Raw genomic sequence first — 15,896 nt, 5'->3', positions numbered from 1 at the left:
TCTGGTGGGGGTGAAATGGCAAGGTGGCGATTACCCCGACAAGGGGAGTGAAAGTGGAATTATCTGTGGCTTTAATTTGAAAATGAGAGTGCCACTGTTATAATCTCTGGAGGATAACCACTTGCGTGCAAAAAAGAAAAAGGCGGCACATGAGCCCCTGAGGGGTTTAAAACTGAAAATTGCTTCTATCTTAAAACAACCTTACGGCTGCTTTAGTCTTTAGTCTGAAGTGAGTAAAGCATGTCTCAGCGGCTGTAGCGTGTCAATGGCTACGATGGAACTGACCAGATGGAAAAGCACGATGGCATTAGGAATCTTAGGTCATTTAATCACAAACAAGTGTTTTCATCGGATGTTTTCACATCGTACGCTGGACCCCAGCATTTGTTTTCTTTGTCGACTGAATGTCTCTCTCTAGTGGTGAGAAGTAAGAAGTCTGAGCTCGGAGGCCCTGTGGGCTTCTTTTACTGCAAATCATAAACCTATTAGCACATTTGGCCAAAGTGACTTGGCTGGTTTTTATCTGCTGTCTGTGGTACTGCAAGGGATGCATGACAGCAAATTTTAGATTTGTTTTTATTTATTCGTATCATATATCGTACATGCATGCAGCTGGAAGCCTCAGGTTGCAGACTAGCAGTCTTTAAACAACACGACACAAAATGTGAGATTCGAAACTCTGAAGCTTTTGAGCCCTTGAGTCATCAACAAAAGATCTTAAAGACCCTGACGACTGGGTTTCCTCCATATACTGATGAAAATCATGTGGTTTGATTAACAAGCTCCAGAAACTGCTACTAAAAGAACCTCGATGATGATACTGAATACGAGACAGCAAACGTTCTTAGAAAAGCACTTCTGGTTATTTAGGCAGCTGCAATGAACAAATGAACTTTGCTTGTTTCCCTTCAACCTGTGCATCGAATGTGGACCGAAGTTACACTTATTTGAATAAAGACCTTACACGAAATACAACAGTTTTGTTTCTGCTGTAACTTAAGTTTACTCAAGTTGGCTTTTGCATTTTACGTTGCTGAATTTTGATTTAAAAAAAATTCCCACAGGGATTTCCAGTATAAATGACGATTTCTTTTAAAATGATCAGAGCAAATAAAATATTGCTTTGTCAAAATTGTCATTAAACAGGCTCTCCAGTCAACCTCCATCTAAATGATACAGTGGGGCTGTGAAGGCCTCCCCTCCAGCTTGGCGCATCGTTTCATTGGAGGCGCAGCAGCAACAGCAGCAGCAGCAGCTCCAGGGCCTCCAGCTGGGGCTGGCTGCTGCCTCTGCCTGCCTACCAGCATCAAGACTGGGGGAGGTGGTGGGCAGGTCACTGGATTGCCCTCAGGCACCTCGCTCATGCACCAGCAAAGAAAACTGAATTTCCCTCCTCTCTCTCTGTCTGCTGCGAATGGTTGCACTGGTGTGTCCACTGCACATGCCATGAAGTTTAGGTTGAAACCATCTTATCCCATTCAGTACAACCAGCCATAAAAATTCAGCTAAAAATAATAATAATTTTTAAAAAAAGAAGCACCAGACAAATTTTGATTTAAAGTTTATCATCATTTGCAGTGTATGAGAATCTACAGTTTTAAGATCTGGATTACATTGTCTTACATTTGATGACAGACACATGAAGTCTGTACGCATGAAGTTACATTTCTGAGTTTATGTGATTTATTTATTTATTTATTTGTCAACCGTTCACGTGTTTAATCTAACAGTTAAGGGAATTTTACATGTTTATCAACACATAAGGACAGTCCTCTAAGAAACAAAGTTCAAGTAGTTCTTTGCAAAATGAGCCGAGACACCAAATAACAAAACTTAAATTACATGACGCAATTTAAGATTAGATCTGTGCAAAAAGGACAAATAAGGAAGAAATTTTAATACTGATGATGATCGTAACTTGTGACTAACACCTTTTATTCAAAAACATTACTTTGAAGGATGGTGGAGATCAATAATCACATTTAATGCAAAAAATATTATTGCTTTTCCATAAAAGAGCCACCATCAATTCAGCTTGAGATCATTCTGTGCCATCCCTCTATCTGTTTGACCTCAACCAACTGTGACGTCTCCCCACCATCAGAACAATATAAGTCGCTCAGTCAGCACTGTATATAATAATTCCTAATGACACTCAGACAAGTCAGAGGAGACTATAAAGAAACCTGGTTTGAGTCATGGGGTTGTAAGTCAAGGAGCAAACTCACTAAGAGCGTTAGCATTAGCTGCTACGTCCTCTCATCCTGTTTTCTGATATTAAAAATGAAAATTGTTATTAGGAAAAAAAATCCTTCACATGTGAGATCTGACATTTTAGGGAATCAGGCACCATTTACAAAATATACATAACCACATCCGTGTTCCAGTATACCATTGCTGCTCATATGGCAGCATTAGTTGAATCCTCTGCATGTGTGAGTGAGTGTGCACCAACATGATCTTTGCTTTAAGGACACTGCTGGCTAAACCGAAAACTGAACTGAACAGGCGGGAGCTACAATACTGTAAAATGTATGTGGGACTCTGGAGTCCAGGTAACACAGGGGAAGTACTTGACAAGCAGGCAGCGTAACGTGTTTGTCTTCTGCATGCTCATCTTACTAAAACTACAGAAGACTTTAATGCTAATGTGAGATAGAAGGCTGAAAGCAGAGGTAGCCTAAAGTCTGTGCAAATAACACAAGGAGCTGTCGGTCATTTCAACGGCCACTGCGGAACTCGGGTTTTGTTTGTTCCTGCATTGTGGCATAACCAGAGCAGTCCTGATTTGTGTGAGGGCTGCTAACATCACTCACCCAAGTAACTAATCACTTCTTGCAGTATGCAACAGTCAAATGAGCCGGTGGCTGAATGAGCCGCGGCCTCTTGCTGGTGTCTACTGACACGACGTACCTCCGCTAGCTAAAAGGCAAAACGTTAACTCTGACATGCTCGGACCTCTCAAAACATCTGAATGAATAATGACAAAATAACATTAAATTAAAATGTCAAAAAGGCACACACACAATCACAGATCTAGGCATCAGGCAAGATTGGCACATGCATGCTAATAAAAGAAAAAGGAGAAAAGAAACATCTTAATTAGAAAATTAAAGGATGAAACATGAAATATATATAGTAAAAGGACAATCATTGAGAATAGACATCAGGAGGAAAGCAACCAAAAATCATGCACAAAAAAGGAAACTCCCAATTTTCTACATATTCACAGTCAGCCTCAGGACAATTAAATACGCCTGCCACTCCGTCAACGCGATTCACGTTTCCAGAATGTTATTTGGTTTCGGCTGATTTAAAGTCCTCTGTCTACGCCTTGTGAGATGCATATGCAGCTACTATATAGTTGTGCACACACAGCCAGTAGTGGGATTTGTAGCTCAGTATATATACACAAGTTTAAGTTATTGCAGGTTCCACTTGGCAGTCCAGCGCTTGCTGCACACGCGTGGCCATGTCTGTGTGCTCTGCAAAGGGGAAGTCGAGACTAGTGATCCGGGACAAGGCTGAGAGACGCTAAGGCTGCAGCTGGATGGTGCTTAAAAGAAAACAGGGAGCGCAGAGGGAAACACAGGAAGTGGTCACCAGTAAAAGGAGCGTGTCAGGAAGTTGGCGGCCGTGCTGATCCAGCCCATGCCGTCCGTGATGGAGCCTACACGCGTGACGGCCTTGTCCTGCTCCTGGGACGGACTCTCCTCCTCAGGCAGGTAGTCCGGGATGTCCGTGTTCTCCTCCACCAGCACTGCAGAGTCCTCCTGGAACGGCACCATCAGCTGCACAAAGACACAGAGGAGAAATATTTATCTTAATGAAAACAAAGACAACATGAACAGCAGTGAGAACATGTTGCATTTGTCTTACAACGAAGCGTCCAAACAGCTAACATTGGGGGATTAACATAATGTACAGGTAAACTCCAGAGCCATATTATCATCATCTGGAGTACTTTTACATGACTGAGCCAGGTCTGACCCCTGCTGGCCACACTGTATATAACTAATAATATAACCTTTACTTTTCCTTCATTTATTTAAGCAACAACTTCTAGTATTCTTTGCAGATTGTTGTAAAATAAACAAACCTATTTTGTTAAAAGTTAGTGTTTTCTCTCTGAGGTTTGGCTATGAGCACCAAACTGGTGCAAATGGTGCAGCTAGGACTGGTCATGTGTTTGGCAAAAAGCAACCAGCCTACAGGCTAAGGCAGAGATGTGACTAGCTAATCATGTCAGCGTGAATAAATCTCAGCCACAGGCAAGGGCGGCCACACTCCCTGAACAGATACACACAACATACAGGCAGCAGACTGAACTATCAGCCGACTCGCTGTAGGTGAGAAAACACGCAACAATTTAAGGTAAAGAGCAGAGATCTTACAGGTCTCACATATCACAGCTGTCCTTACCTCTGCTCCATCGTCTGTCTTCACCACCTGCTGAGCCTTCATTACTTTGGTGGAGTTGATGGCTGTGCCCAGCGCCTGCGAGAGGAAATAAATTTGCTTTCATTTGTGACTGCTTGCATTTCAGTCTTGAGTTCAAACATGATTACAATACTTTTTAAATGTAAATGACAAACATTGCTGTCAACCAATCAACAGTCGATCAGCAGGGTTGTGTATTGGCAAGAATGTGGTGATATAATTCGTACGAGTGCAAAACATTTACTTTTGGGATCTCTGTTTGTATTATAACAGTTTCTGTAACCTCCAACCTCATCGCACAACTTTTTGTGCAATCTCAGGAAATTAATAAAAACATTTCCTGTATCAGTGAGAGAAGAGGTGCTTACAGGATTCTTTAGGTAAACACATTAAGACAGTAAAACATGTAATGGTAAGATCCATGAATCTTTGCACATAAACTACGAATTAATAATTGATGTGTATCAATGTTTTCTTACACCACGAGTCATCACTATGTTACAGTTTGCCAGCCTGCAGATGTTGGAAAGTGTTAAAAGGCTGAAAGACAGAAAAAAAAATTCCTCTATCACAGGAAAAGCTACGTGGAGAAGGCATTTAGTTTAGTAATCAATCAGTAAGTGTGTTTATTTCATAAATTGAAACTGGACAGATGGTTAAATTTACACTTACCTCAGCTTTAAGGTCGGAGCGGATCCTGACAACACATCTCTTGACAGCCATCTGGAAAGTGAAGCTGATGACTCCCCGAATCTTCAGCAACGCCTCCTCGCAGAGGCTCCTTCGGCTCTGACAACAGACAGGAAACAGATAAATGAGTAGATGAACATAACAAAAAGGTTGACATGTCATGAGTTAAGAAATGACTGAGGCTTAAAGGTACATTATGCAGTATAAGATCGGAAATGTGGGTGACTCAGAATCAGCTACAGTTTAATCAGGTTCAAAGTGGGCAGAAAATCCTTCCACAAACATAAGAAACACAGTTTACACGAGTATGGTTTCCAGCTGCCGCAGTGTTGTGTGTTGCTGCTGTAGTGATAGCGATGCAGCCCACCAGAGGCCGTCTGTCTGCTGTAATGTAATCTGGCCGTGTGCAAGCTTCCTGCAGTGCAGCATTCAGGTTCAATCTCAACGTCCTGCTGTTCAATGGCTGACATTTACAACCTGAACCCTCCGCCCCCCCATCCTGTGCCAGACAGACACTGCTAAGCTGCACTGACAACACTGTGATAATGACAGCAGCAAACACGATGCCCCAAAATGAGATTTCTGTGCATCGCCAGAGGTTTTGGTGTGTCTGAGCATGACGAATGCGTGCCAGTATGTCACGTTGAGTGTTAGATGTGCTCCGTGAACACTTACGGGGTCATCCAGTCCATCGATGTGCAGCACCACAGTTTTGGCCCTCTTGTTGTTGGATCCCAGGAAGAAGTGGGCTTTACGCTTGCAGGAGGCAGCTGCCGCCTCGGCCTGCTCGGCCTCTTCTTTACCTGCCGACTGCAAAATCTCATAGATCTCAGAGGCCAGCAGTTTGGTCTCCCCAGGTGATGTGCTCCTGTGGGGAGAGAGGGAGACAATGATTAAAGAAAAAATGACGCATGCTGCTTCATTTGTCAAATGTGGTTCATGTAAACACAATTTAATTTTGTGCGCTTTTAAATAGCCATATTACTCTGCCAAGACATTACTGTTGGGAGGCAAGACAGAAATATCCATGCAAAGACAGATGACCAGTGTGCCTGCATTCCTCTCTAGGACAGAAAGAGTGTGAATCGTGCTGAAAATTTAAATAAATTCATTAAGGTCCCTTCTTTGTTAGCTCCAGAGGATGTGGCCTGAATTCGACAACGGAGACAGATCTCTGCTGCTGGGACGGGGGTCCACAGTGACCACCCATCCATTCAATAAATTACCAAATACTGTCACTCTCTGGGTCTGTTTATCGCAATACTGTTTGTACAGCCATTTAGTGTCGAAATACAACCCATTACATGACTGTCAAGTTAGTGCGAACTAAGCCTATTTTGCACTTCAGTCATGTTTTTACTGCCCTTTTAGCAAAAAAAAAAAATTATTAATTAAAAAAAAAAAATCCAGAGCTGCATAAATGAGCATTAGATTTTAGTGGGCAGCAGCATTTCATGAAAAAGCCACATGAGTTCAGTTGCAGTTTCTGATATTCTGTGATGGATCCTGAGATCCCCCTGCAGGCTATACTGCTTCACATGCCACCAAGTCATCACTCCTTCTATAGTAACCACATACGACATCAGCTGTCTGCCGTGGCTGCCCTCTGGGAGCCTGGTGTTCCCTGACGCTGTTCCTGCTCCGGCTCTATGGAAGCCTGTCTGACTTTCGGCAAGCCAAACACTCATTCAGTTTATTTATTTATCCACTCATTAGTTTCATGCGTCAAATAAGAGTCAACATTGTCTTGAGTTTCAGTTTAGTGTGCTGAGTTCAGTTCACACCTGTTTGGCGCAACTATATTGGACGCTTCCCCCCTCAGACATGTGTTCCCACTCTCTCCAGCTATGATCGACCTCAGCCCAAAGTCACATCGACTGGACTGCGAGCAGGGAAAGCTGCTGCGGTGACTGCAGGGCTCCTCTTGATGCCACCCCTGACTAGCTGAAGTGACTGGCTCACTCCTGGGCAAACAAGAGCTTTGCCACAGGAAGAGAAGGGCGGTGGGGCGAAAAAATTCATACAAGCTACAGCCGGCCACTTGAACACAGGTCTATTCCTATCAGGGTGCTAATGATAAACAGCGGTCACTTAGCAAAGCTGCCACAAACCCTCGTGTAAGACCAGCTATCTGGAGCACAACACCTCCTCAAACCAGACAAGCCTACGACACTATATGGGTGACCAGACTATGTTTAATAAATGGTGAAATAAACTGATTGCATCGCATCTAAAAAAAAAAAAAAAATCCTACAAATGACAAAGGATCAAAAACAATCAACAAAGAAAATTGCTTAAAATACAACATGTGTGCAAAATGAGCCACCTTCACAAAAAATAAACCGCTCCACAGCTGCACAACAAAACAAGAGCAAACATAATCTCATATCAGTAAAAAAAATAAATTAATTAAAAAAAATGCATACTGGGCTCATCAAAAAAATGAAGTAATGTGGCAAGACGCATTAAAATACAGCCTGTGACATGCAGAAACAGCAATTTAACTGTTTACCACCCTACTCTAATTCAACTTTAATCACATTCACCCTGACATGGCGAATGGAAGGACATCAACCTGCCAAGAAAATCTGCAGACTGGCACACATTGTTCGAACAAAACAAAAGGAATCCTACGTTAAGGTTTTACATAAGGAAAGTGCACAGTGTGTGTGTGTGTGTGTGTGTGTGATGACAGGGACTTGCTTCTGCATGACATTCTGCAAACTCAGCATCATGCCCAGCTCGCCCTTCATCTTCTCCCTGTTGGCTCGACATTCTGCCAGGTAGCGCACGGCCTGCAAGGACAAGGGCAACTGTTATCTTTCCAGCGCTGAAAGCCGACAGCCTTTGTGATAGAGAGAGTGCTTTTAAAATGGGCGAGCATGTGCAATGGTAAAACATTACATAACCAAAATAAATACACATGCATCGACCCCGTGTTTACGCTCCACGGCTCACCGTCGAGGAGCAACTGTTACATAAAGACACTTAAATGTTTACTCACAATACAAGTCACGAACTGTACAAAAGGAGCGAAGAGGCTGCCATTTCATATTGTGTTTACATCACAAAATAGACAGCAGATGTCACCACTGTACAGTGTTTTTATATGTAGCTGTTTAAATGCCACCACATGTCAGACTGTGATGGTGACTGGGACACAGCGGAGGGAAAAATGGCCTTTAGATCGTCACTGAAACCTGCTCTGACATTGCTGGACAGCAGGGGGGGGACAAGATATGATGTGTAAATTAAAGAACAAGGAGGAAACTTTATTGGCTTTTCAACCACAACCAATTTCACCTACAGAGCAGCTGTATACATTTCCACTAGAATAATTATTTCCTCTGTTTCCATGTTGGCACTGAATAATCAGCCCTGTCAAGTCAAACTTTATAGGAAGTATCTGCTGTATTAAGAGTCGAATATATGAACACATTGAGAAAATGAAGGGGGGGTCGCTGCTGCTCACCAATAGTGCGGAGTAGACGACCTGTGGGTTGGGGTGATCCAAAAAAAGGATGAGACCTGGCAGACAGCCTTGGTCCTCTACGATGGCTCTTCGGTTGAGGGGGTCTGCAGCAAGATCTCGCAGCTGGTTCACCACAGTCAGAGCATCCATCTCCGCACTCATGGTGCCTCCTGCCTTGACCTCTCGCACATCAAAACAACCTCTGCGCACTAATGAAAGGATAAGACCTTGTCAATTAACGTGTAGATATTGATGATTAATTGTCTGAAGTACAAAAAATACGAAAACTGGTAAAAATGTTTTGAGTATTTTTAGAGTCCAAGATGACAAGTTGCTTATCTTTTTCATGACCTCCGTTTCATGCATAAAACAATAAATCTTAAAAGCTACTTTTGCAGTTTTTACTAACTTTGTGTATAATAACACCTTACAAAATAGTTTCGACATGGACTATTAAACTTTCACAAATATCCCATTGCCGTAGACCACGTTTTACTGATAGTTCCTGGATATTTACGTCAGCAAAAACCTGAAATGTGCTGATTGGTAAAGTCAACCTACTTGTTTTACTCATGCGGGTTTAGTGTACTTTACGTGACGTGAAAGAACAAATACCTCGACAAGCTTTGCAAGGATAACTTCAAAAATATTCTATTTAATAACACGATTTGCTGCCAAGAGAATCAAGTAATTCTCGTAAACCAAAACACAATACTTGTTTTTTGCCAAACACACTTTCTACGACCCTCAACCTCACCTCAAATTACGCCCTGTGGTACAGAGACGATTGTGCAGCTAAGCTAGGCTAGCTAGCGTTACTTGACCATTATAGCATACCTTTTGGACAGTTTTCAGTAATATCATGAGACAAGCCCAGCTGACTTCACCTACAACAGACGCAAAAGCAAGAACCAAACAAAACTCGTCTAAGTTCCGAGGCCTCCTTAAAAACAAATGTAACAAAATAATTTCTCTAACGCTAGGCCTGCGCCTCTTTCTTTACTATGCTTCTTTGGCTAGCAGCTGTGCTTAGTGTTTGGGTTTTGCTGCACGTCAATGGGTACAGCTGTTTTGTTTCTCAGGACATCCCTATTTTCCATAAAGATCCTAACAGTTGGTTCAGGCACAGCCCGTTCGGGAAATGTAGGAAAGTATAACGAACATACATACAATTTCTGACATATGATTGGCCAGATTTATTTGATTGACTGGTATAAAACCCAATCACAAAGAATATTTTGTTTAATCTTCAATATCATTGGTGATTTTATCTATCAATCAATCTAACTAACCAATAGTAACGTTCCATAGTCACAACCTATCGATTGTAATCCGTGTAATCCAATTGGCTCCAAGTATATTCCATGAGTCTTCCAACATTAGCCACCTCCTCATGTACCTCTTGAAGTAGACTCCCGTCGCTTGACAGTCTGGAAAAAATTGGAAGGTTGTAAACCAGCGTTAGTCTCGGTAAGTTTGTTTCAAATTCATACATAACCGATCTTCTGATATGTTTGCGAACCTTCGGAGACATGTTAGGAGTAACTCGAATCGCGCTTGTTTTCGACATATCCCAACATATTGGTCTGCGGTTAAAGTTGGTTGTAGTTAGCCGCTCTCGTTATTAGCATCAGTTAGCTGTTCTGCCCGGTAAAGTAGGATTTATTTAGTTAGCTTAGTTGTGCTTACCGTTAGCTTGTCACAAGCATGGCACCGTCTAACATCTGTCATTGAACTGTTGCTGACTCGCTTTCACGCGCATTTCGTGTCTTTGTTTAAGGTCTGTACTCTCAAAACCAACAAGCAGCAGTTGAGTAATTGTTAGCTTGAAAACATTGCCTCACGATTGTCGTAACGTTACTGCTTTAACGTAACGTAGACAATCAAATACACAGAACTTTATTGATCGCAGTGATCAATTGCAGTTTGACAGCAGCCAAGTCACGCTTTAATTCGCAAAACAAACAACGCTAATTGTAATGGCAACTAGGTAACTATAATTAGATAATTCATAACTGGATAACTAGTAAGCCACATCTCTCTGTGATAATTTAGCAATTTACGATTTTCTCGTAAATATCATAACTTTTATGTACTTTGTTGCCACTAAAATGTGTGGAGATATTCTTATTCCTTACAGGCAACAATGATTATACGAGTGGTGGGCAGGTACCTGCTGTATATTGCTTTTTAATGTTAGCATTGGCAGGCTGATGGAGGATTTATAGTATGTAATAAATACTATTCAGTATTAATGTGCTAGAGCATCTTAACAAGGGAATAGATTGTAGAGGTTTAAAGTTCATCAGGAAATCATTGTTGGCTTTTAGATTTGTGATTCAAATTGAATTTCTCATTCTTGTGTTTCTTCTAGATGAATATTTGGTGATGATTGCCTTGATGTTGGAACACGTGTCCGTCTGCCCTTGTAAAACATATTTGCAGAAATGAGTAAAGACCATGCACGGATCGAAATGGACCTGGTATGTGGATGCCTGTGTTGATATTGGACAAAAGAAGTGTCTGCTAAACCTGTTATTTCCATGCGTTTTTATTGTACCTTTGTCTCTCCTCTGAAAGCCCACTGTTAAAGATTTTCAGTTAAAAGTATTATCCATGAATAAGTAAAATCTGCTGGTGTTTCCACTCGAATGCAGCTTGGGTAGACTGCACTGAGATGAATAATAATTTAACTGTAATTGACAGTATTTGGCATGTAATTTTTTTCTTTCCGTTGTGATGTAAATTATGTGTTTGGTCTTTTGCATTGCAGGCTTTTGGTTCAGCAAAACCCTATGGTTCCTCGAGAAGTATTGTGAGGAGAATAGCTACTAGTCTTCCTCTTAAACCCTGTCCCAGGGTTCATTTTCAGGTAAGGAAAGGTTACCAGGATCACAGTTTTTATAGTTTTTAAAAATGTAGCATGTATATCTTATATTTTAAGATAACAGCATGTTGTCCTTCTTGTTATTTAGTGAGATTTTTAAGTTGTCACAGTTAGTATAGTGCTGTCTCTTCTGTCCTTCTGCCTGTCTCTCGCGGCTGTTCACACACAAATCACACACCCTCTTCAACATTTGTTTACCTTTGCTTGTCTGACTGTTTACATTTATGAACCATAAACAGAGTGGATGAAGTCATTATAATGAAGATATTTTCTTATCGTCAGAGTACTGACTGTGTGTTCTGAAGTTTTTAAACGCTTAACAAATCAGCCTTTGGGATATTTTAATTCAGTGATATGTAATTTTGAAAACTGAATTGCTCTTCTTCACTTTTCTGTCTCCTTCAACACTGTGCTTTCTCTTTTCTTCTTTTCTTGTGTCTCCAGCCACCCTCCCTAGCTATGAGGAATGCAGTATGTCTGCTTTAGGTCAGTTTGTTCAGCAACGTTCAACAACCTTGAGTTGATTAAAGACCTACTGAGCTACCTGAACCTCTCATTAACAGTGTATAGACCCCCCTCCTCACTTCCTCCCTTTGAACTGACCCCATTTTCCCCTCATTTTTACTTCCTTTTATTGGTTGTTTGAATGCAGTGTTTTAATGTGTCCTGAGGGTGTGTTTTTTCCTGGAATGTTTTCCTGAGTTTTCTCTCTACATGTTTAACATGGCTGTTCCCTCTATAATAGCTTTATCCATACACTGAGGACGCTGGTGTCCTGATTGGCGCCAGAAGGCAGAACGGTTTGGTGGCCTCTCTGGCTGATATCGGCTGGATTGACAGGGATGATGAGGATGACGAAGACTACTTCGGCAGACCCAGGTGAGAGCGGGATAGTGATCTGTCAGCTAACATCTCATAGAGTAACCCCCCCCCCCCCAGGGGACATCCAGAATGTCAGGGAGCGCTGGAGGTATTATTTTCAAAGTGCAGAGTTCAGATGTTGTTGTGGCAGGTTCGAATCCCGGTCTGGGCCCTGTGGAGTTTGCATGTTCTCCCTGTGCCTGCATGGGTTTTCTCCGGGTACTCCGGCTTAATCCCACAATACCAAAAACATGCACATTAGGTTAATTGGCTGCTCTGCATTGCCCCTACAGTAGGTGTGAGTGTGGGAGTGTGTGGTTGTCTGTCTTTGTGTGTGTCAGCCCTGCAATTGACTGGCGGCCAGTCCTGGACTGTGTACTCCACCTCTCACCCGTAGTTGGCTGTTATAGACTCCATGCCCCCGCGACCCTGACGGATAAGCGGTATAGAAAATCGATGGATGGATGGAGTTTACACCAAAGATTCATGACGAGATGAGCTGAATCCTGTTTTCACCAATGCAGTGTGTCAAAATAAAAAGAATGCTTCTTGTTGGGCATTTCCAATCAGCTGCTGTCTGTGGTCAATAATCTGTGTTAAATTAAAGTTTTAATGTCAAATTTCTGTTTTTTACACACCCCCAGGGTACCTAATGATGATGATATTCCAGCTGTTCAGTTAAATCTGTTATTTGGCATTCAGTGACATGTTTTTAATGATATCATACAGAATCATAGTCAACATTAATAATAAGGTGAGACAGCCTACCTTTTATTTGATTAGGGCCAGTATGAGACCTGGTTTGGATTAGGGGGTGCTGGCCACCTGCAGAAAAGCTGTGAACCAGTGTTTCAGATAATTGCAGTTTAGTATGTGAGTGAATTTGCCTCTTCCTGTGAGTAGTAAAAGATCATTCTGCCCCACTGAAACAGGTCAGGGATCTCACCAGGACTTGTGTTTCGAGTCCAGCAGCCTCACCCTCAGAGAAAACCCTTAACCCGCCAGAGGTCACTACCAAGCCTGCATGATGGGACTCGGGACCCCCAGGGGCCGACTGTCGCCAACGACGAGGCCATCCAGAAGATCAGCGCACTGGAGACAGAACTTGCCAAACTCAGAGCTCAAATAGCACAAATCGTACTGGCTCAGGAAAAGAGTGCACAGCCAGGTACCTCACGCAGCACACACTGAATTGTTAGCTTTTTCCCCACTGTAGTTACATACATTTTCCTCTAGATGGCAGCAGAACTCCACATAAGCAACTACAATTTTTCTACCCTTTGTTTCACCTCAGCTGCAACCACAGGAGCACCTCCACCTCCCCCTCCACCCTGTGGCTCCCTGCCTCCCCCTCCCCCACCACCTCCTCCTCCTCCACTACCGCCACCCCCAAATCTCCAGCGGACATTTTCTGCCATTGAGTTGATAAAGGAGCGCAGAGCAAAGAATACAGACAGCCAGACGGTTTTAGATTCAAAGCCAGTGGAAATCCCCAGCATGCTTGACGTCCTTAAAGACATGAACAAAGTCAAGCTGCGATCAGTTAAAAGGTAGGCCTCTACTTTAATGAAAATACATGCAGAAACATTTGGAAATGATCAAATGTGAAGACTTAATACTTTTTTGGAAGTTATGAGATGTTCATCTCGGATAACAGTGGTGGTTTTGAATTTTTAATTGCTCTTCTTCACTGTCTGTTACGTAGTCGTACAGTGGAAGATGACACCAAAGCGAAGTCCAACGATCCGGTGGATGCTGCTGCCCTCATCGCTGAGGCCCTGAAGCGCAAGTTTGCCCACCGTTATCGGCACGACAGCGAACAAGAAGACAAGGAGGATTTCAAACTTCCCGTGCGAGACGTTAAACCTCAAACCGAAGCCCCTTTGGTGAGATGTTACACTGTTCACAGCTGTTATAGAAAACAAGGAGTCATTACCACAGATTCTGTCGGAAATTAAACGTCAGTGGACCAACTGTGAAAATGATGTGCTTATGTTCTTTTGTCGTCTGACTGATCCCGTGTAATTATTCTGCCTTCTGTCTCTTTTTACAGTTTGGGCAGCACATGTTGAAACAAACTGGAAGAAGGAAGTTGATCTGAACAGGTGATTAGGACCTCCAGGTGTACCATGGACACTGTAAAGCGCCTTATCAACTTTTCAGCACCAGCTGTTTCTGTGGAAGGACAAGGGATTCTTATAGTGTTGCATCCGATGATCTTCTTGACCATCTGTTTTTGCACTTTTATAACTTATAATATGAGCTTTCTGTTTTTCAGACGTGGTTTTCCTTTTGTCTAACTCAATGTCTTGTTTGTTTTTTGTGTTGAGTAGCCTATATTTGAGTTTAGTGTCAGAGGCGTGAGCGTATGTTTATGCAACACTACAGTACTGATAAATGTTATTGGTTTTATTTTTCAATCATTAGTTTTTTTTGTTAAACATGTTGCACATAGCAGAGTTGGTCGTACCACAGAAGAAAGGGAGCACTTTCTGACTTGTGGAATATTATGCTGTATTGTTTATGTATGTATGATGACCTGTAGACTAATTTATGATTGGGATCCTTCTATTTATGTTGTGGTTAAAGTAGATGATTAAGATTTTAACACAGGTAATCACCCATTATGTTAGATTTGTGTGAATTCCTGATGGGCTTTAAAACCGTTTTGTACTTTTATCTGTTGAGCCTGTGCCAAGTTGTGCCCCAGTCGCCAGTCTTGCCAGTGCTTGCATGTGCATTTTGCTGGTTTAAATTTATGTATCCCAGTTTTAGTTGACATTATTTATGTCGTGATTCCAATTTAGAGCCAAAGACATTCCAGTAACGCGCTGTGAGATTCTGCCTTTCGCTGCCAAATGTGACCTTTTCCATATAAGATGATGGTTAATTAGTGGGAAAACAGATCCTGGAACAGTTCGCGGTAGTTCATATTTCTAGGTTATTGACAGTACACGTGCAATGTTTTGTTACTTTATCAGTACCTCTTTTGATAAGATTTGCCTTTTTATCACAAAGCAACTTCCCCAGAACTTTGAGAGTCACAGTTCAACATGTTTTAAGAAATACTGAATTGAACTGTGCATTGACAGCATGTTTTAGTCAATGGTCTTAAGGCACCCACTGTCATCAGCATCCCAAAGCTAGGAATTATGTATGGTTAGTGCCAGTGATCTTTACATTTTCAGTTTGAACACGCTGACTTCTTGGCATCTTGCGATGTTTGTCAGCAGTGTTTTGTTCAAAGTGAATGATGACACGTTGTTTTCCATCTCTGGTCATTGTGTCAATGTAGTTGCTGCCTGAACACACAACTTTACCAGAATTACCTTTTTAGAAAGAGAAGGTCGACAGGCGTGTTTCAGGAGTAACCGAGTGATTTAAATTTACTATCCAAGATTTTGTAGAAAAGTTGTCTGTCATAAAAATTGTTAACTTGAATTGTGGAATCTCTGAATAAAAGTTTATGGTCTGCCTCATGGACTCTTGTTTGTCTGTCACCATTGACTTGAGCCTAATGAAAAGTCACCTACCTGCCTGGTCAGA

General features: G+C 42.0%; 2 protein-coding genes across 4 annotated transcripts; one reads left to right on the top strand and one right to left on the bottom strand.

Moving 5' to 3' along the window:
* Positions 1 to 1,548: 1,548 nt before the first annotated feature.
* armc1 (armadillo repeat containing 1) lies at positions 1,549 to 10,442 on the bottom strand. 3 transcript variants are annotated; one of them, XM_046370636.1, is made up of 8 exons: positions 10,292 to 10,442; positions 9,895 to 10,032; positions 8,603 to 8,811; positions 7,834 to 7,925; positions 5,806 to 5,998; positions 5,113 to 5,229; positions 4,423 to 4,497; positions 1,549 to 3,791 (listed from the first exon to the last, which is right to left on the bottom strand). In XM_046370636.1, the coding sequence occupies exons 3-8, from the start codon at positions 8,762 to 8,764 to the stop codon at positions 3,600 to 3,602; spliced, it is 831 nt and encodes a 276-aa protein (XP_046226592.1). In that variant the 5' UTR covers positions 8,765 to 8,811; positions 9,895 to 10,032; positions 10,292 to 10,442; the 3' UTR covers positions 1,549 to 3,599. The 3 variants fall into 3 exon arrangements, with proteins under 3 accessions (XP_046226592.1, XP_046226593.1, XP_046226591.1); XM_046370637.1 differs by lacking the exons at positions 9,895 to 10,032; positions 10,292 to 10,442 and adding an exon at positions 9,360 to 9,681; XM_046370635.1 differs by lacking the exons at positions 9,895 to 10,032; positions 10,292 to 10,442 and adding an exon at positions 9,440 to 9,677.
* Positions 9,968 to 15,833, top strand: mtfr1 (mitochondrial fission regulator 1). The gene is made up of 8 exons (XM_046370634.1): positions 9,968 to 10,072; positions 10,977 to 11,085; positions 11,376 to 11,474; positions 12,235 to 12,368; positions 13,283 to 13,518; positions 13,645 to 13,900; positions 14,056 to 14,236; positions 14,404 to 15,833. Exons 2-8 carry the CDS (start codon positions 11,050 to 11,052, stop codon positions 14,449 to 14,451), a joined length of 990 nt encoding a protein of 329 aa, XP_046226590.1. The 5' UTR covers positions 9,968 to 10,072; positions 10,977 to 11,049; the 3' UTR covers positions 14,452 to 15,833.
* Positions 15,834 to 15,896: the final 63 nt, after the last annotated feature.

This window comes from Scatophagus argus, chromosome 18 (assembly GCF_020382885.2).
Source record: "Scatophagus argus isolate fScaArg1 chromosome 18, fScaArg1.pri, whole genome shotgun sequence".
Taxonomy (NCBI): Eukaryota; Metazoa; Chordata; class Actinopteri; family Scatophagidae; genus Scatophagus; species Scatophagus argus.
Note: the sequence above shows the minus strand (reverse complement) of the source record. Positions and strands in the feature narration are given on the sequence as shown.

Bases quoted from the DNA above. Each gene is read 5' to 3' on its own strand.
- armc1 (XM_046370636.1), bottom strand. From the start codon at position 8,764: ATGAGTGCGGAGATGGATGCTCTGACTGTGGTGAACCAGCTGCGAGAT. The intron at 5,999-7,833 runs GCAAGTCCCTGT...CTCTCCCCACAG, and splicing joins TTGCAGAATGTCATGCAGAA to GAGCACATCACCTGGGGAGA. The intron at 4,498-5,112 runs GTAAGTGTAAAT...TTCCTCTCGCAG, and splicing joins GCTCCGACCTTAAAGCTGAG to GCGCTGGGCACAGCCATCAA.
- mtfr1 (XM_046370634.1), top strand. From the start codon at position 11,050: ATGAGTAAAGACCATGCACGGATCGAAATGGACCTG. The intron at 11,475-12,234 runs GTAAGGAAAGGT...CCTCTATAATAG, and splicing joins GTCCCAGGGTTCATTTTCAG to CTTTATCCATACACTGAGGA. The intron at 12,369-13,282 runs GTGAGAGCGGGA...CCACTGAAACAG, and splicing joins GACTACTTCGGCAGACCCAG to GTCAGGGATCTCACCAGGAC.